Source organism: Larimichthys crocea, unplaced genomic scaffold (assembly GCF_000972845.2).
Source record: "Larimichthys crocea isolate SSNF unplaced genomic scaffold, L_crocea_2.0 scaffold107, whole genome shotgun sequence".
Lineage (NCBI taxonomy): Eukaryota > Metazoa > Chordata > Actinopteri > Sciaenidae > Larimichthys > Larimichthys crocea.
The window spans coordinates 18287-38269 of record NW_020851475.1 but is presented as its reverse complement, the minus strand read 5'-3'; the positions used below and the strand labels follow the sequence as shown (position 1 = coordinate 38269).

The 19983-nt window shown below is 46.7% G+C and overlaps 1 protein-coding gene across 1 annotated transcript in view; it reads left to right on the top strand.

Moving 5' to 3' along the window:
- Positions 1-19983, top strand: part of LOC104935872 (atrial natriuretic peptide receptor 1) — a 53995-nt gene that overhangs the window by 28485 nt on the left and 5527 nt on the right. The window contains exons 5-15 of the mRNA XM_027275369.1: positions 1683-1818; positions 15560-15654; positions 15931-16066; positions 16237-16321; positions 16461-16578; positions 16650-16724; positions 16844-16921; positions 17097-17201; positions 17344-17415; positions 17535-17697; positions 17854-18009. Of these exons, the coding sequence (XP_027131170.1) occupies positions 1683-1818; positions 15560-15654; positions 15931-16066; positions 16237-16321; positions 16461-16578; positions 16650-16724; positions 16844-16921; positions 17097-17201; positions 17344-17415; positions 17535-17697; positions 17854-18009 (1219 nt within the window). The remainder of the gene's footprint in view (positions 1-1682; positions 1819-15559; positions 15655-15930; positions 16067-16236; positions 16322-16460; positions 16579-16649; positions 16725-16843; positions 16922-17096; positions 17202-17343; positions 17416-17534; positions 17698-17853; positions 18010-19983) is intronic.

The window sequence follows — 19983 nt, the reverse complement described above, 5'->3', positions numbered from 1 at the left end:
ACTGCCTAGTCCAGCAGCAGTCAGCCCAGCTCGGCGTCTGTCTTTCAGCCTTTTATTTCACCAAGCTCTCACCAACCACTAAAAGTCAGTCCCACATTTACTCTTGTCCGGCGGCTTCTTGCTCGCTCACTCTCTCCTTTTCTCTTCTTAGCTTCCTCCGTCAGCGTCCTCTTCACTCTCTTCTCCTCTGCCATCATGTCCATAGAGGCTGCTGAGCCCGGTTACATTGCCCGCTCACCCAGCTCCTGTTCTGGAACGACACCGGCTCTGGCTTAAAAAAAAACCTCTTCTTCTTCCCGGTGGTCCAAAACGCCTGTGGTCCAAACACTGAGCTCATAGTCCGGGCAGCCCGGCTAACAAACTGAGCTAACAGTAGCTAACAGCAGCTGCGGCCATGGCTGGGAGCCGTGAGTTCTTCATCACGTGATCACAACATAATGGTAGCATGTAGAGAATCATGTGTTCATCGGTGCTCTGCGATCTCTGTTCTTCTAAACTTCATGGATGTTTTCTGTGTGTGTGTGTGTGTGTGTGTGTGTGTGTGTGTGTGTGTTGTTTCAAGCTTTAAGTTCCAAACTGTCGGTAACGTGTTCGACATCTCACACAAACACACCTCGGACATCAGCACTCGATTACACGACGCGTGGAGTTCTTCAAAAATCTGTAACAGCCTTGAACTCAAGGACCCGCTGTCCTTGAAAAAATACCTCGCTGGATCAGATTCTTTTAGATCGTGTCAGTGTGATTCTTCTCAAATCCAGATCTCAGTTTCATGAACCCCTCGCCCTCCCTGCTCTCCTCTCTGTAATCACACGGAGGACTGAAAACACGCCATCACCGTCACGCTAACTGTTCACTTCTCTGCTCACGTTAACGTCAAGTGAAACGTCTGTGTTGTGGTTGGAGTGAATCACTGTGTGCGTTTGTGTTCCTGCGTTTATGGAGTATTTAAAGGATCCAAAACTAACCACTGAGAGACCCATGAACACAACTCTTGTTAAAGGGTTTCATGTTTGTGTCCATCCGTCCTCCAGTGTCTGTCCAACACTGACACAAAGTGTTTTCAGTGTTTTCAGGTGTTCTTCATGGACATCTGTGTCCGGGCCTCACTGATTACTGTACAGAACCTTCAGAACTTTATTCAAACTGGATCAGATTTTATTCACAATATTTTTGCTGCTTTTCCCTCTGATGTCCTCCAACTGCTCAGCTAACGACCCGCAGGTGTCCTTAACGACCCACAGGTGTCCTTGACGACCCACAGGTGACCTTAACGACCCACAGGTGGTCTTTGTGATTTACACAGTTTATGATGGACAGATAGCTTTAGCATAACATGCTGTGTTCACTGTTAGACTGGACACTGCCGGTTCAGAGGTTCTGTCGCTGTGTTCACTGTTAGACTGGACACTTCTGGTTCAGAGGTTCTGTTCATAGCGCTAGCTGCAGTGCTCAGTGGTTGGTGTGTTAATCATCGTCATTACGGTGGATTATGTGTAATTTTGCATTGATTTTACTCTCAGTGAGGAGAGATGGCCTTCACACTGTGTGTGTAACTAAGCAGCATCAATAGAAGCAGCAATAATACAATCAGTGTTGTTTCAGAGTCACAAATAGACTTGTTCATTATGGTGATGATGATGTTCATGCCGTCTCACGGTCGTCTGTCCTTCATCTTCCAGATGAACATCATAGCTGGAGGCTTTTACGACGGTTTGATGCTCTACACTCACGCTCTGAACGAGACCATGTCGATCTCCGGCGGCCGGCCTCCAGGGAAAGATGTCACAAAGAGGATGTGGAACCGAACCTTCCATGGTTGGTGCAAATCAATTGATCTCACTGATGTTAGCTTATAAATATATGTGTGTTACTGATTCAATGAGAGCTGCAGGTTAGTTTCATTTACACTGAACATGAAATGTGGAGACGGCGCTCTGAAGAGCTTCACTCCAAAACAAATGATGCCATGTGAGAGTTGACACCCACTCGAGTGAAACGACAGCTGACACAGAGATCAAACTCATCATGGATCATCATGGTGAGGTTATTATGTGAGTGATCACCAGGTGAAGCTGACGACAGACTGAGAATGTTTTATTTTTCTTAAAGCAGCAATATGTAAACTATATAATTAATATAATATTAAACAGTATTTAAATCATGGTTATGCTAGCTGGAGTTATAATATTAAACAGTATTTAAATCATGGTTATGCTAGCTGGAGTTAACTGCTGTTAGCTCAGTTTGTTAGCTGCTGTTAGCTCAGTTTGGTAGCTGCTGTTAGCTTAGTTTGTTAACTGCTGTTAGCTCAGTTTGGTAGCTGCTGTTAGCTCAGTTTGGTAGCTGCTGGTAGCTCAGTTTGTTGGCTGCTGTTAGCTCAGTTTGGTAGCTGCTGTTAGCTAATGTCAGCTCAGCTTGTTAGCTACTGTTAGCTCAGCTTGTTAGCTACTGTTAGCTCAGTTTGTTAGCTGCTGTTAGCTCAGTTTGGTAGCTGCTGTTAGCTCAGTTTGGTAGCTGTTAGCTCAGTTTGTTAGCTGCTGTTAGCTCAGTTTGGTAGCTGCTGTTAGCTAATGCCAGCTCAGTTTGTTAGCTGCTGGACCAGTGATAGAAGAAGAGGAGGTTCATAGGCATAATGGCAGAGGATAAGACTCCTGATGAGGCGTCTGCACCGTGTTGCTCCTTCCAGAGCGTCGACAGGAGAAAGATGGAGGTGGTGAAAGATGGTGAGGGATGGAGCGGGGCTTGGAACCAAATAAACACAGATTAATAATATTCATAATAACCTTGACTTTAATGTCTCGGGTCAGTATTTCATTTGTCTAGCTCTAAGTTGGACCTTGGACCTGTGGAGACCCGACTCTCTCTGGCTTCTGTTGGTCTCATTGTGTTGTGTTTCCCTCTTTACGGAGCTTATCTTAAAGCTCATATCTGTAACTCTGCTAATGCCAGTTTTCTGTGCAACCTGTGAAGAATGTACAGTATGTTCTGCTCTGATATCAGCTGAGCAGAAAATAAAAACTAATTTGTCTTGTGCTGTTAGAAAAGGTCCAACCCTGAATGATTCACAGCTGGACTCGTTTGATAAATTAAAATACTTTTTAGTGGTGGCGTAACGAGCAGCGCTCACACAGTTTGGTATTCAGGAGCCACGTCGCTGTGACTTTTCCACAGATAAACTGAGTTTTACGACCGTCAGTGCGTCGAATCAAAAAGCTACAAAAGCCAAATATCTGGAAATAAATTAAAGAGCAAGTTGTGTTCAAGAATTAAAACGACTTGTGGTTGGACAAGTTTGTTATCTACGCTGAAGATGAACTGAGTTTTTACAGTCCTGAACCTTCAGTCGTCGAGTCGTACAGATGTTTTGCCGCAGTGAGGTATTAAATATCTTTCATCACTTCTGAATCATTCCAGGTCCGTCAGAGTTCTTTGCTTCCCGTGCAGACGTCTGTGTCTCGTTACAGTAAAGAGTTCTGCATCGTTTTTTACCTCACAAAGTATCAGCCCGTCCTCACAGTCGTGCCCTCCAACCTCGCTCTGCTGTCAGAGGAAACCCCGACGACGACGAGAAGAAAGAGGAGACGGATTAAAGCGTCACCCATCACGTTTGATTCATAAAACATAAACCAGGTGACGTCAATCTGTCCAACTGTGAGGAGCCGCCATGTTACATCACTGCGCCGCTCTGATTCGCTCTTTATTGCACCATCTCAGTCTTTCACAATAAAAGCATCAAATGAGGTCAGAAAGGTTGGAGGAGGAGGAGGAGGAGTAGGAGGATGAATAGTTTCCTCCATCTCTTCCTAGATCTTCATTCCTCCTCCTCCTCCGTCATGCTGCTGTGACCTTTGACCCTTGGTTTCCTCACCGCTGATTAAACATGAGATCACTGAAGCAAAACGATCTTTGCTGTTGACGTTTGTTTGGACCGTTCTCTCAGCAGACTGATCAGAATGTAGAAACAGACCCGGACGACTGAATCGGACAGAAATTTAAATATCTGTTTGACATGGCAGGAAGTGAATCTGTGGCCTCGTCGTGCTTTTATCTTAGATTTAAAGAGTTGTCACAGAGACTACGTCCAGGTTTCAGACAGTCTGCGGGGACGTCTCAGAGACTACGTCCAGGTTTTAGACAGTCTGCGTGGACGTCACAGAGACTACGTCCAGGTTTTAGACAGTCTGCGGGGACGTCACGGAGACTACGTCCAGGTTTTAGACAGTCTGCGGGACGTCACAAAGACTACGTCCAGGTTTTAGACAGTCTGCGGGGACGTCACGGAGACTACGTCCAGGTTTTAGACAGTCTGCGGGGACGTCACGGAGACTACGTCCAGATTTTAGACAGTCTGCAGGGACGTCATGTAGACTACATCCAGGTTTTAGACAGTCTGTTGGGGACGTCTCAGAGACTACGTCCAGGTTTTAGACAGTCTGCGGGGACGTCACGGAGACTACGTCCAGATTTTAGACAGTCTGCAGGGACGTCATGTAGACTACATCCAGGTTTTAGACAGTCTGTTGGGGACGTCTCAGAGACTACGTCCAGGTTTTAGACAGTCTGCGGGGACGTCACGGAGACTACGAACAGGTTTTAGACAGTCTGCAGTGGACGTCGCGGAGACTACGTCCAGGTTTTAGACAGTCTGAGGGGACGTCGCGGAGACTACGTCCAGGTTTTAGACAGTCTGCAGTGGACGTCGCGGAGACTACGTCCAGGTTTTCGGTCCCCCAGCAGTCTAATCCTATGGCAGCATCACTAAGGGATGACCTGAGCCAGCACTAACTATAAGCTCTATCAAAGAGGAAAGTCTTCAGTCTACTCTTAAAGGTTTGACCGTGTCTGCCTCCTGAACCCAGAGTGGTAGTTTGTTCCACAGAAGAGGAGCCTGATAGCTGAAAGCTCTGGCTCCCAGTCTACTTTTGGAAACTATAGGAACCGAGCACAGTGTTCTTGGACAGGAAACCAGCGCCCGGGCTTCCTCGTCTCATCCCTGCTGGCGACACAAACCAGAGCTCGGCCTCCAGCTCTCGGCCTCCGCCTCCTCTGGAAGTTGGTTTCTGATTGCTGCGGGTGGAGATGTCACAGGAATTGTTTCCGGCCCGTCCTGATGCCGTGCTACGTTCAACAGTCTATTAATAAGATGCAGGTGGGAGGCACGTGGCTCGGTTTGAGAAAACAGGAAGCACGTCCTTCATGTGGACATGCGGCGTGTGTGTGTGTGTGTGTGTGTGTGTGTGTGTGTGTGTGTGTCTCATCACAGGTTTGAACTCGTGAAAATTGAGAGCAATTAATCGTTGCCATGGCGCAGTGTGGTTGGCAACCAGTTACATCAGGTGACCCACTGGCTCTCTTGTTTACACTCGAGCTAATAGCTGTTAGCGCTCGGCAGCGTTGGCACGCTCTGTGTGGAAGGAGCAGAACTGGATCTGACCGGGCTGACACTCGATGGTACCAGTTGTTGTTGGAGGGACGGAGGTTTCTGTGTGTTCAGTCTGCAGATCCAGCTGATGAATGACACGAAACTGCACCAACTTCTTTGTTGTAATGTCTCCGAAACACACACACACACACACACACACACACACACACACAAACAAACTCTCTCTCCTCACTCGTCCATTCTCCGGTCAGACTCGTTTACCTGCATGAACACACACACACACACACACACACACACACATCTCAGCCAATGACGAGCCGGTCTGTCGTCACACGGTCTGGAACAGCGCTGTCCTGTTTGCTGTTGAGCCGGTGTTTTATTTTGAAAGGTTGACAGGGTCAGAGGTCGTCAGGGGTCGTCAGCGGTGAGGGAAGGCGGTGACTGACAGCGAGAGGACTGTCTGCGCCTAACGAGAGCTCCGGGACGAGCTGATGATTGACGGCTTTCTTTGTGGTTTGTGACATTTTTCATCCTCTGTGATTCAGTTCAGTCGTCGGGTTAGGGTTGTTGGACAGACACTGGAGGACGGAGGACAGAGACAAACATCAAGTTTGACTTCATGAGGACGAAACGAGAAACAAGTTTCTAATCAGCACTTTCCTCTTGAAAACTGGAGGTCAGCGCAGGGTCAGGTGTGTTTGTCATGCTCTTCATTTCTTTCTGTCCCTCTTCAAACCTCCTCTTTGTTTTTCCATCAGTGTCTCTGCTGTCGGCGCTCTGTTTGACCTCCAGTTAAAGCAACCACAAAGTCACCATGAGCTGAACTCATGAACTCATGAACTCGTGCATCATTTCTAACTAACTATATTATTAATTACAGTTGATAAAAATGTGCAACTTGTCTCGAGGAAATGTTTTTATGAAGAAGGAAATGTCTGCAGGGATGTCTCAGAGACTACGTCCAGGTTTTAGACAGTCTGCGGGGACGTCACGGAGACTACGTCCAGGTTTTAGACTCTAAAATCTTCATGACCAGTCTGCGTTTTGTTTTTTGTCTGTTTTGGTCCTGGAGGCGAAATCCGTTGCCTAGTAACCGGCTCACCTCTTCCTGGCCACAGCTTATAAATCACAGATTAGAAAGGCTGACAAATCTCATTATAACGTCTGCACTCTTTCATCACATACTGTCAGGTCAGACTGTCACAGAGCAGGTAAACAGGTTCATCACAGCAGCATGAATACACACACACACACACACACACACACACATCTCCAGTGACAGGTCTAATCTACGGCAGCCAGCAGGAGACATAGAGGACAGTATATGACAGTCCCTGTGGTCTCTGCTGTCGTCTCTCCCTCCAGGTGTCGGGCTCTGCACAGAGGGACACTTCCTTCATTTCAGGAAAGTTACAAAGTCATTGTTGAAGCCACAGAGACATTTCTAATGTTTGACTGAAAACTGGCAGCGATCTGAGATGAAAACCAGAGAGAGGACAGACAGGAAGAGACACACCAGATACTTTATTATTTATAAACCACGTGACCAAGATTCACAACTATGAACCAACATCCTGTAACTTTCCTCTGATGATCTACCCTCCGTGACCTCCTGTTGACCCACACTGACCTGTGATCAGCTGAACGGTGTCTCTGTCATTCGTACGTCTGTTCTCACACTATGTAACTTTGGGCTCCGGGTCGGGAGAAGTACGTAACGCTTTACGGCACTAAGTCACACAGCAGCAACTATTTCACTGATTCTGGTGAAACTGGATCATATTTTATGGAGGAAATGTTTTCTGGTTTTCCCTCTGATGTCCTCCGGCTGCTCCGCCTCAACTCTCTGTGATTTACAGAGTTTATGATGGACAGTGAAGTAAACTGCTGACAGCTGTAGCTGCTGTTAGCTCATGTTAGCTCAGTCTGTTAGCTGCTGTTAGCTCAGTTTGTTAGCTGCTGTTAGCTCATGTTAGCTTAGTTTGTTAGCTGCTGTTAGCTCAGTTAGCTCAGTTTGTTAGCTCATGTTAGCTCAGTCTGTTAGCTGCTGTTAGCTCAGTTTGTTAGCTGCTGTTAGCTCATGTTAGCTTAGTTTGTTAGCTGCCGTTAGCTCAGTTTGTTAGCTCATGTTAGCTCAGTTAGCTCAGTTTGTTAGCTCATGTTAGCTTAGTCTGTTAGCTGTTATTAGCTCTTGTTAGCTCAGTCTGTTAGCTGCTGTTAACTCATGTTAGCTCAGTCTGTTAGCTGCTGTTAGCTCATGTTAGCTTAGTTTGTTAGCTGCTGTTAGCTCAGTTACCTCAGTTTGTTAGCTCATGTTAGCTCAGTCTGTTAGCTGCTGTTAGCTCAGTCTGTTAGCTGCTGTTAGCTCATGTTAGCTTAGTTTGTTAGCTGCTGTTAGCTCAGTTACCTCAGTTTGTTAGCTCATGTTAGCTCAGTCTGTTAGCTGCTGTTAGCTCAGTCTGTTAGCTGCTGTTAGCTCATGTTAGCTTAGTTTGTTAGCTGCTGTTATCTCATGTTAGCTCAGTTTGTTAGCTCATGTTAGCTCAGTTAGCTCAGTTTGTTAGCTGCTGTTAGCTCAGTTAGCTCAGTTTGTTAGCTCATGTTAGCTCAGTCTGTTAGCTGCTATTAGCTCTTGTTAGCTCAGTCTGTTAGCTGCTGTTAGCTCATGTTAGCTCAGTTTGTTGAGCTCAGAGCACCAGGGGAGTGTTAGTGTTTGTACCACAGGAGCTTTGGACCACTAATTTACAGGCCTGGCATGGGGAGTGGAGCCAGTGTCGTCCAGAACAGGAGCTGGGCAATGTAACCAGACTCAGCAGCTTCTATGGACATGATGGCAGAGGAGAAGAGAGTGAAGAGGACGCTGACGGAGGAAGCTAAGAAGAGAAAAGGAGAGAGTGAGCGAGCAAAAGGTGCCGGACAAGAGTAAATGTGGGACTGACTTTTAGTGGTTGGTGTCGAGTACAGCTGGACATAGTTACAATGTTGAGTCAGATGAATAATAATATTAACAATAATAATATTTACTCAATGTCACTAAATAAACTGTGAGAGTCCAACATGACGTGAGTTAGCTGGAAGGCGGATAACAAAGGAGGAGTGACTCCTGCTGATCTCCGGCTCCTCCACATGGAGCCCAGCTGAGAGGCAGCTAATGTGAGAGGAGAAGGTGTGATATGAAGATCTATAAATGGCTCGGGGACATTCAGAATAATGAAGACCTCTGTGAATGTGTGTGTGTGAAACATCAGAGACGTCACGTGACTCACTCTCATCCGAACACAAACACGTTCACATATTTTTAGAGTCAGTGTTTCGTTTTCCCGGAATCTCTTTATCTGCGACCTCCATCACGAATCAGCGTCCATAAATCTGCTGAGAACAAAGACGGCACAACTTTCCAGTGACGGCAGGAGCTGCTCACAGCTGAAGCAGATAACTTGTAGTGGTGACCAAACGCAGACAGACATCGACGGAGAGACTTAAAAAAGAGCAAATAAACCGTGACCTTGGAGCATTACCGGGGCTGAAAATGAAAAATCTGTGGACGCCCAGAGCTGCATGATGCTGCTGACCACACAGAAAACTACAAGTACCTGCTAAAACATCTCTGTTACTTCACTATGAAGCGAGTCAGCACGTAGCCACCATCGAGCTGGTCCGTTCTCTGTGACGTCATCACTTGTGCAGCTTTAGAAGACCTGCGGCCTCTGTAGATGTTAAAGTCTCATGCTGTCAGTCTGACACACTGGACCTTTAATTATTAAAACAAACAGATGTTTTATGAACTTCATTCATCGATCAGTGCAAAATATTACCAGATGGGTTGAAGCTGGAGAGTTTGAATCGTAGCTGGAACATGTCAGAAGTGTAATTATCAGCACGGAGCAGAGAGGAGGCTGACAGACCTCCACGTGATGGATGTCCACAGCAGAGAAAGGAGAGACGGGCAGGCAGGCGGAGATAGGAGCAGAGAGGAGGCAGCAGGGTGGAGGAGGAGGAGAAACAAGGACGACTGGACGGGAGGCTCTGGTTTCACACGATTAGATTTACAGGCTATTTTTGGGGAGGAGGCTCCTTTCAACAACAACAGGAGACGGACGAGAGGAGACAATAAAAAATGAGACGAGGACGTTGGTGTGATGGAGTGATTGAAAGAAGACGGAGAGATAAGAGACATGTCTCCGTGACGTTCCCCCAGACTGTCTAAAACCTGGACGTAGTCTCCGTGACGTTCCCCCAGACTGTCTAAAACCTGGACGTAGTCTCTGTGACGTTCCTGCAGACTGTTTAAAACTTGGACATAGTCTCTGTGACTGGTCTGGTCTTGTTGTGATGGTGCATATTAATACTTCATGCAGGGTGTTTGGTCACAGCCCTCGACAGAATGATATATAAGGAGGGAGAATGAGCGTGTGAGTGAAGGAGAAGGAAAAGGAAAATGAGGGAGGAGGATGAGGAGGATGAGGAGGATGAGGAGCAGAGTAATAAGATTGGATCAGAGATAATCTCCATGACAAATAGGACATGGAGGACGGAGAGCGGCTGACTGTAAAAAGCATGAATAGAGCGAGAGGCAGATCACATTACTGCTTTCTCTCTCTGCTCTCCGCTCCATTAACTAATGGACGGCCACTTCTCACCGTGTTTGATGGATTGGGAGTATTAACACAGCTATTGTTGTAGTCACACAGATTGTAATGAGACAAGAGAAGAATTACAGCATTCATCATCTGTTCACACGTTTAAAGCCACTTCATGCTGACGAGAGCCTGAACGTACAGGAGCAACAACAGAGGCAGTAGCCAACAGCTGGCGGACAGTATCATCATCGTCATCATCGTCATCATCAGCGTCATCGTCATCGTCATTGTGCCTGTGTGTGCCTTAAGGATTATTTGTTCACATTCATTTAAACCAACATTTCTTATAAATCAGTGTTTGTTGTCTCCAGTGTCAGAGTGTAATCTCACTGTGGTAACTGTTTTCAAAAGTGAGACAGACGTGGGGAAAGATTATGCGCTGAAGAAGACACTAGTTTTGATTTTGAATCAAGTCATTTTGCGCATCATGCACACCCTCATCGTGGAAAACACACAAAGAAATCTGGCCGTTAAAGAAGGAAATACAGCTACTGCACGTAATCTTGGCATCCCGTGTTGATGGCGTGTTAATGGCGTGTTGATAGCATGTTGGTGCCGTGTTGATGGCGTGTTGGTGCCATGTTGGTGCCGTGTTGATGGTGTGTTGATGCCGTGTTGGTGCTGTGTTGATGGTGTGTTGATGCCGTGTTGGTGCTGTGTTGATGGTTTGTTGATGGCGTGTTAATGGCGTGTTGATGGCATGTTGGTGCCGTGTTGATGCTGTGTTGGTGCCATGTTGGTGCCGTGTTGATGGTGTGTTGGTGCCATGTTGGTGCCGTGTTGATGGCGTGTTGGTGCTGTGTTGATGGCGTGTTGGTGCTGTGTTGATGGTGTGTTGATGGTGTGTTGATGGCGTGTTGGTGCTGTGTTGATGGTTTGTTGATGGCGTGTTGGTGCTGTGTTGGTGCGTGTTGGTGCTGTGTTGATGGTTTGTTGATGGCGTGTTGGTGCAGTGTTGGTGGTTTGTTGATGGCGTGTTGGTGCTGTGTTGATGGCGTGTTGGTGCTGTGTTGATGGCGTGTTGGTGGTTTGTTGATGGCGTGTTGGTGCTGTGTTGGTGGCGTGTTGGTGCTGTGTTGATGGCGTGTTGGTGCTGTGTTGATGGTTTGTTGATGGCGTGTTGGTGCTGTGTTGATGGCGATTTTCAGGCACAGTTTGAAAAAAGCGTGTCTTAAATTAAAACAAAAAAAATCTTCTGTGTACTGTCTTTCTGTGTAAATATGTTACAACATTAAAACATATTCAAGTGCGCCCTATATATGTAGAAAATTTATTTTCTTTTACATTTTACAATTTTGTGCGGCTTCGATAGCTGCAGCCCTAGTCCAAATTAAACGTTCGTGTTCAGGAAGTTGTTTTTGTGCATAAATCAAATCAAACCTTCATTTTTTGTCTTTTGTCATGCCTTGAATCAGAAAACTGTACGTGCACGAACAGACAGACAACAGTTTGGAGTGGATTCATCACAACATGTAGAGAAACTTCTCTCAGCATGAAGTGACTCGTGTCACCTCAATGCATCACCTCAAACACAGCAGCAGTGTCTGATGAAACGTATTCTCGTCATGATGAACTGCAATTAGAGAAGACGTCATCACGGTTTGTTCCTCCAGCGCAGCCTGAAGCCAATTTTCATCACGGCTTCTTGTGTTCCTGCAGCTGCTGTGATTGTTCTGTAAGAACCGGGCCTGCTTCACCACGGAGAGAACATCTTAACCTGTTCACTGCTGACCTCACCGGCGCCTCTGACAGGAAGGAAGCTCAGCTTAAAGTGCACTTGATGTTTTTAAGTGACTTGTGTCACATGCGGCATGACGTTTTGAAGCCTCGAGTCTGGCGTTATGGACGTCATCATCTCTGTTGACCATATTTGGGAGACGTACTCGAGATGTGTTGCACTTGATTTGTCCTGCCTGGTCCCAAACGTTCTCGTATTACCCCTAAATATGACCAGGCTACACTTTGTTAACATGCTCAGATGTGTAGAGGAAGACTTGCCCACGTGCTCAGCTCCGGTTCTGGCACAACATAGGCTCTGATCCCCATCAGCATTCCCCCCAGGCCTGAAAACTTCCTCTTACACCAGTGCTCTGAGCTCACTGAGCTAACATGAGCTAACAGCAGCTAACAGACTGAGCTAACAGCAGCTAACAAACTGAGCTAACATGAGCTAACAGCAGCTAACAGACTCAGCTAAAATATGATGAACTCACCAACAGCTTTCTCTACCTTGAAGTGAGGCTCATTTATCCATCAGACTCAATTCAATCAGACCTTATTGTTGCAACCAGTGGAGTCGAGGCTGCAGGTTTAAGAGTCTTCCCAGACTCTGAAGCTCCGTCCACTGATTATAGGACAGGTTCATCATGTTTCAGGTCTGTGGTCTGAGCAGTGAAACCGTCTTCATCACGTCCTGATGATAATACGAGGCTTCAGCAGTCTGAGCTAATCACATGAAGTGAGTATCCATCGGTCTTCAGCACTTGATTTGATTAACGCAGACGTCTGAAGCTTCATATTATCGTCACTCGAGGAGATTCTCCAATCACTTCTGTTATTACCGACAGTTTGAACCAACAGAAGCTGCTCACACGTTCAGCCTGAATCTGAGCTGCTGCTGTAACAGGAGGCCGCTGACAAAAAGGTGTGACCTCACAGGCGATCATCTTTAACCTTTAACACAATCCACTCTCAGTAGAAAACCCTTGTTAACTACGGTTGCAAAATTCTGGGAATTTTTCTAACTTTGCACAGGAATTTATGGAAATGAATGGGAACAAGCCAGGAATTTACCCTTTAACAGTGAACTTAAATATGGTTGTGGAAAATAGATTTTATCATCATCTTGACTAAAACAACCAGATTTCATGCAGGTCCACTTGAACATCTGCTGCACACAGCACACACTTTGTTCTGACGGGACCAGAACATGTTAGAGTCACGTGATCCAACCAACGCAAACCTCCACGTTTGTTCACAGCCGACGATTCAGATGAATGATTTATTTTATTCTCCGGGTGTAAACACTAACCTTCATTTGTCCTTTGTTCTCCACACACACACACACACGCACACACACGCACACACAAATAAAAAAAATACACCAAACACATCCTCATTCCTGGAAAGCAATGTATCACTTACCAGGAACACATAAAACCCACACAGGTCAATGATTCAGTGTGTGTGTGTGTGTGTGTGTGTGTGTGTGTGTGTGTGTATTCAGGACTGTAAATGTCATCCTCCGACATGCTTCATCTCTCTCCAAATGTTTGAAACCACACACACACACACACACAGAGTGTTAGAGATTAACTGTTTGAGACTTCACTGATGGTTTGGTCGTAGATCCAGCTCTGCCTCCTTGTGTAGTTTAAAATGAAGAGGAGTGATTCAGAACTTCTACCCCCTCCTCACCCCCTCCTCACCCTCTCCTTCCTGTGTAAAGAATAAACTACAGTGGCTGCAGAAACAAAAACAATGAAACTATAAAACTGTCACAGCGACGATAAACACTGAGATAAAGAACAGAAAGCAGCATTTTCATTGTGCATCATCGCGTGTACGTGAAAATCCACATCGACTGTGATTCAACTGGATCATCTTCATTACACGTGATGATGTCACAACCCCGACGATGATGATGTCACAAACCTCACGTGATGATGTCACAAACCTCACGATGATGATGATGTCACAAACCTCACGTGATGATGTCACAAACCTCATGATGTCACAAACCACGTGATGATGTCACAAACCATGTGATGATGTCACAAACCACACGTGATGATGTCACAAACCACACGTGATGATGTCACAAACCTCACGATGATGATGATGTCACAAACCTCACATGGTGATGTCACAAACCTCACGTGATGATGTCACAAACCTCACGATTATGATGATGTCACAAACCACGTGATGATGTCACAAACCTCATGATGTCACAAACCACGTGATGATGATGTCACAAACCTCACGTGATGATGTCACAAACCTCACGTGATGATGATGTCACAAACCTCATGATGTCACAAACCTCACGTGATAATGATGTCACAAACCACGTGATGATGTCACAAACCTCACGTGATGATGTCACAAACCACGTGATGATGTCACAAACCACACATGATGATGTCACAAACCTCACGTGATGATGTCACAAACCTTACGATGATGATGATGTCACAAACCTCACGTGATGATGTCACAAACCTCACGTGATGATGTCATAAACCACGTGATGATGTCACAAACCACACGTGATGATGTCACAAACCTCACGATGATGATGATGTCACAAACCTCGCGTGATGATGTCACAAACCTCATGATGTCACAAACCTCACGTGATAATGATGTCACAAACCTCACGATGATGATGATGTCACAAACCTCATGATGTCACAAACCTCACGTGATAATGATGTCACAAACCACGTGATGATGATGATGTCACAAACCTCATGATGTCACAAACCTCACGTGATAATGATGTCACAAACCTCACGTGATAATGTCACAAACCTCATGATGTCACAAACCTCACGTGATAATGATGTCACAAACCTCACGTGATGATGATGTCACAAATCACGTGATGATGTCACAAACCTCATGATGTCACAAACCTCACGTGATAATGATGTCACAAACCACGTGATGATGTCACAAACCTCACATGATGATGTCACAAACCTCATGATGTCACAAACCTCACGTGATGATGTCATATTTTATCACTTGTTTGTTTCTTTCATGTGTGACCTCTCTGACCAATCACCGCCTGCTCTCCCCTGATCCCTAATTACCTTGTTTCTATGGAGACGACTCGTCTAGGTCTTAATGGCCCCATTCCCAACACACACACACACACACACATTCACCACCTTACTGCTAATTAGCTCTAATTACCCTTTGATGGCTATTTTAATTTTTTCCATCCATGAATCTGAGTGGTGCGGATACACTGTAAAAACATGGTAAAGTGTGTGTGTGTGTGTGTGTGTGTGTTCATTCATTAATATCAAATCAAGGTTTTCCTGTTGAGCTCATTCTGAATAGAGAAATGTCACAGTGATTCATGGACTGGATGGATTCAGAACATCACATTTCATAAACTCTTCATATGTAACAGCACGTAAAGTACCTCCAACATGTACTTAAGCAGTACTCGAGTAAATGTTCTTCCTGCTCACAGAGTTCTGCAGATGTCTCCGTCACAGATTTTAAAATTAGAAACCAACAATAAGAAAAATTGCTGCCCGCGTTATTCTGCGCGAGGAGTACTCAAGAGGGTACTTCACTGCGGTCACCAGGGCGCACCTGGAGACTGTGGAGTAATCAAGACAACGAAGCTTAGATTAGACACAGAAATAAGGGTTCTTAGATGGTTCTTGGATGGTTCTTTTATGGTTCTTGGATGGTTCTTTTATGGTTCTTGGATGGTTCTTTTATGGTTCTTGGATGGCAGTTGAAGAACTTTTTTTTTGGCTCACAGGTTGTCTTCATTCATGTTCTTCAGGTGTAACAGGAATGGTCCACCTGGACGAGAACGGAGACAGAGAGACAGACTTCGCTCTGTGGGACATGATGGACACCAACACCAGCACCTTCCAGGTACACACACACACACACACTGTGTAACTATGTTCAGCTGTACTCGAGTATTTACTCTGATTACATTACTTCTGATCAAAAACTAGCGAGTCGACAACTTTGCTAACAGCCAATCATCACCCAGGTCAGCAGCAGCAGCTAATATCACTGACTAGTCCAACAGCAGTCAGCCCAGCTCCTGTTCTGGCACGACACCGGCTCTGCTGCCTATCAGCAAGTCTAGACCAGACTGAGACCAAGACTCTAAAACCTGGATAAGTGTTTTTTCCCTTTCAGATAGTGTTGGTGTACAACAGTTCGGAGGAGCAGCTGACCTTCATACCTAGAACAGCTCTGCACTGGCTGGGTGGAGTTTGTCCACCTGATGTTCCCACCTGCGGCTTCAAGAACGACAACCCCATCTGCCTCGCAAGTCAGTGGACGAACGAGACGGAGGCAGCCTGCGCTGCGTTCAGATCTGTTTGTTGTTTTCTGTGAACCTCTCCTACGTGTGCAGCAAACATGCATGATTAATATTCACGGTGATGAAATCAGCTGTTTGATGGTGCAGAGGTTATTTAATATGTTTTCTTTGTCTGACAGAGACGATCACCATCCACCAGATGGTTTCCATCGTGCTCTTCCTCATCCTCACGATGACCCTCACCATCACCGTCTTCATCTACAGGTGAGAGCTGCAGCTGCTCTGATCAAACTGTCCTTGATGCTACACCTCTTTAATGAAGCACAGATGGAGGCTTCCTCCACCCACGACTCTCTGAGTGCGCTTTATTACATCTGTAACGTGCGTCTCCGACTCTCTGCAGGAGGATGAAGCTGGAGAAGGAGCTGGTGGCTCAGCTCTGGAGGATTAGCTGGGACGACATCCAGATGAGCAACCTGGACAAAGTGCTGCGCAGCGGCAGCAGGCTCACACTGTCACTGGTCAGCACACACACACACACACACGCACACACACACACACACACACACACTGATCGTGCGTCTGTTTTCAGAGAGGCTCTAACTACGGCTCCCTGCTGACCGGAGATGGAAACCTGCAGGTTTTTGCAAAGACCGGCTACTACAAGGTCAGTGTGTCTGTCAGAGCTCCTGCACAGCTCTGGGATCAGCAGTTTGTAGTTATTTGTTATTTCTTCTTCTTCACGAGATGATCTGTGTGAGCTTCTTGTTCTTCGTGTTCTTCCAGGGAAACATCGTGGCCATTAAATACACCAACAGGAAACGCATCGAGCTGAACAGGAAGGTGCTGTTTGAGCTCAAACATGTGAGTGAGCTGGAGACCAGAGAGAGAGCACACCAACCCAGAGACTTTACAAATCCTTTAGTGGTTCATGGAGACTTTCACGGTCTTAGTCCAACCAGAACAACCTGAACCTGAAGACATGAAGACTGAACATATTCTCCACATGTTTTTATTTCTCTGTTTTATGTTTGTGCAGATGCGAGACGTTCAGAACGAACATCTGACCCGGTTCATTGGAGCGAGCATCGACCCACCAAACATCTGCATCATCACAGAGTACTGTCCCAGGGGGAGTCTGCAGGTACACCTGTCTGTCTGTCTGTCTGTCTGCCTGTCTGTCTGTCTGTCTGTGTCTGTCTGTCTGTCTGCCTGCCTGTCTGTCTGTGTCTGTGTGTCTGTCTGTCTGTCTGTCTGTGTGTTGACAGCCTGTCTTGTGTCTTCAGGACATCCTGGAGAACGACAGCATCACTCTGGACTGGATGTTCAAATATTCTCTCATCAACGACATCGTCAAAGTAAATCTATTAGTTCATGATTCTTCTTCCTGTTCTGTCACTGCTGCTTTACTGTTCTTCACTGTCTGTCTGTCTGTCTGTCTGTCTGTCTGTCTGTCTGTCTGTCTGTCTCTCTGCAGGGCATGGTGTTCCTCCATAACAGCGTCATCTTGTCTCACGGTAAACTCAAGTCGTCTAACTGCGTGGTGGACAACCGCTTCGTCCTGAAGATCACAGACTACGGTCTGTCCAGCTTCCGATGTGACAGCGACTCAGGAAAAGACGCTCATGCTTACTACGCCCGTGAGTTTCTGCTTCAACCTTTTCTCTCCACCTTCTCGCCGTGCGGTTCATACATCAAAGCTTCTGCTGCTTCCTGTCCACACAGGAAGTCGAGGTTCTAGGTGTAATGAATAATAAACGTGTCTCTAAATGAAGCTCCTCACTGTGCTCCTGCAGAGAGGCTGTGGATGGCTCCAGAGCTGCTCAGGATGGAGGCTCCTCCACCTCAGGGCACTCAGAAAGGAGACGTCTACAGCTTCGGCATCGTCCTCCAGGAGGTGGCGCTCCGCAGAGGAGCCTTTTACCTGGAGGGAGACCCGCTCAGCCCTAAAGGTACGACCCGGTTTATGCAGAGTGTTAGACCAGCGTTATTTTAATGTTAGACTAGCGTTATTTTAATGTTAGACCAGCGTTATTTTAGTGTTTGTATCTCGTTCTGTCACTCTGTATCATTCATTTTGGGTTGAGATCAGCTGTTGTGTTGAGTTTAGTTAAACCTGATCTCTGGACTAGACTCCAGGTTAACTGGACCTGTCGGTGAAGTGATGACACCACTGAGGCCATGACAGAAAGTTCTTCATCCTGGAAGTCGACTGTTGTGATGTTTGAGGTTTAATCTGAGGGAACGTCAGGATCAGGCTGCAGACGTGTCAGGAACATGAATCAGTTTATCTTCTTCCAGTCGGAGTTTCCTCAGCGCTCGGTGAAGAAGTCAGATCGGGTCACATCGATAACGTGTTGCAGCAGCGCTGGGCGTCATCACGGCTAATGCTCCTGATTATATACCAACTAAAGTCTCCACACGGAGCACGCAGGACGTTTGTTTCTGTCTCGTTCATTCATGTTTGTCCACAGAGAGCGCCTCGTCGCTTTACCTCGTGGATATTTTTCATCAGTGACACTAAAAATGTTTTTTTCTGACCTGACACGAAACTGCTGCCGCGTTGAGGCGTCAATCAGGAAAGAAGGAAGCGGTGATAGAAGCAGCCAACAAAGCAGCAGATGGAGGCATGGATGGAGGGATGGAGGGGTGGATTTGCAGCAATTTAGTCCGAGTCGTGACGGCAGCTGAATGAGAGGAATTAGAGACGGAGCATGACGCGACTGAAACCAGCAATTACCCCGAGACGGAGGAGGAGGAGGAAAGAGAGAGAGAAAAGAGAAAGATCCGACATTTATCCGATTCTGACCTTCTGCCAGCTGGACGACGCTTTGATAACTTAGCAGTCTGTTCTGCAGTTGCAGCTTTACCTCCAGAAAAACACTTTCCAGGACTCGAACCGCCGACGCTGAAGTGTCGAAGAGCTTCGTGGCTGTCGGCCTGCAGGGTGGTGGTCAGATGACATCAGGACAGAGTCCAGATGAACCTGAAAGTCTGATTAGCATTAATGTTGAGATTAAAAACCTTTCCAACAGTTCACGGATCTGTGGAGCTTTCAGTCGTTTCACCTGATCATCCTCATCCTGAAACCTGCCAAAGAGGCGGAACGCATCGGCTGAAATCTGTCACGTCTGATGACGGTTTAGCTTTTCACCGCTCACATGCAGACTTCTGTTTGTCCAGATCAGCAGAAATGTATCGCGTATCAAGTCGCTGTTTGGACGCCAGAGGAAGTCTGATCAGATCTCTGTTATCTGGATATCTGGATATCTGCTGGCTGCACAGGAAACCTCAAACATCAGCCCCACGCGATAAATCATCGTCAGTGACAGCTCGAGATGTTAAATAATAGATAAAACCATGATACTGTTTCATAAGTCTGTGCTGCGTCTCAAGTTTGAATTATTTTATGTAGTCCACGAGCTCACATGTGTCTTCAACAGCCTCTGTGTGCTCTGGGCTCTAAAGTGTGGTCCAGGTAAGAGATCACCGGGTGCAGTAGGGGGCGTGGCCTCAGTAGACCTGCAGTAAGCAGTGTGCTGTGTGCATGTGACTGAGGAAGAGCAGATATTCAAGTGGACCTGCAGGAAATCTGGTTGATTTAGTCAAGATGATGATAAAATATAGGAGGCGAGGAGGCGAGGGGAGGAGGCGAGGAGGGGAGGAGGTGAGGCGAGGAGGCGAGGGGAGGAGGCGAGGAGGGGAGGAGGTGAGGGGAGGAGGTGAAGAGGGGAGGAGGCAAGGAGGGGAGGAGGTGAGAAGGTGAGGAGGCGAGGAGGTGAAGAGGGGAGGAGACGAGGAGGTGAAGAGGGGAGGAGGCGAGGGGAGGAGGCGAGGAGGTGAAGAGGCAAGGAGGTGAAGAGGGGAGGAGGCGAGGAGGGGAGGAGGCGAGGGGGGGAGGAGGTGAGGAGGCGGGGGGGGGAGGC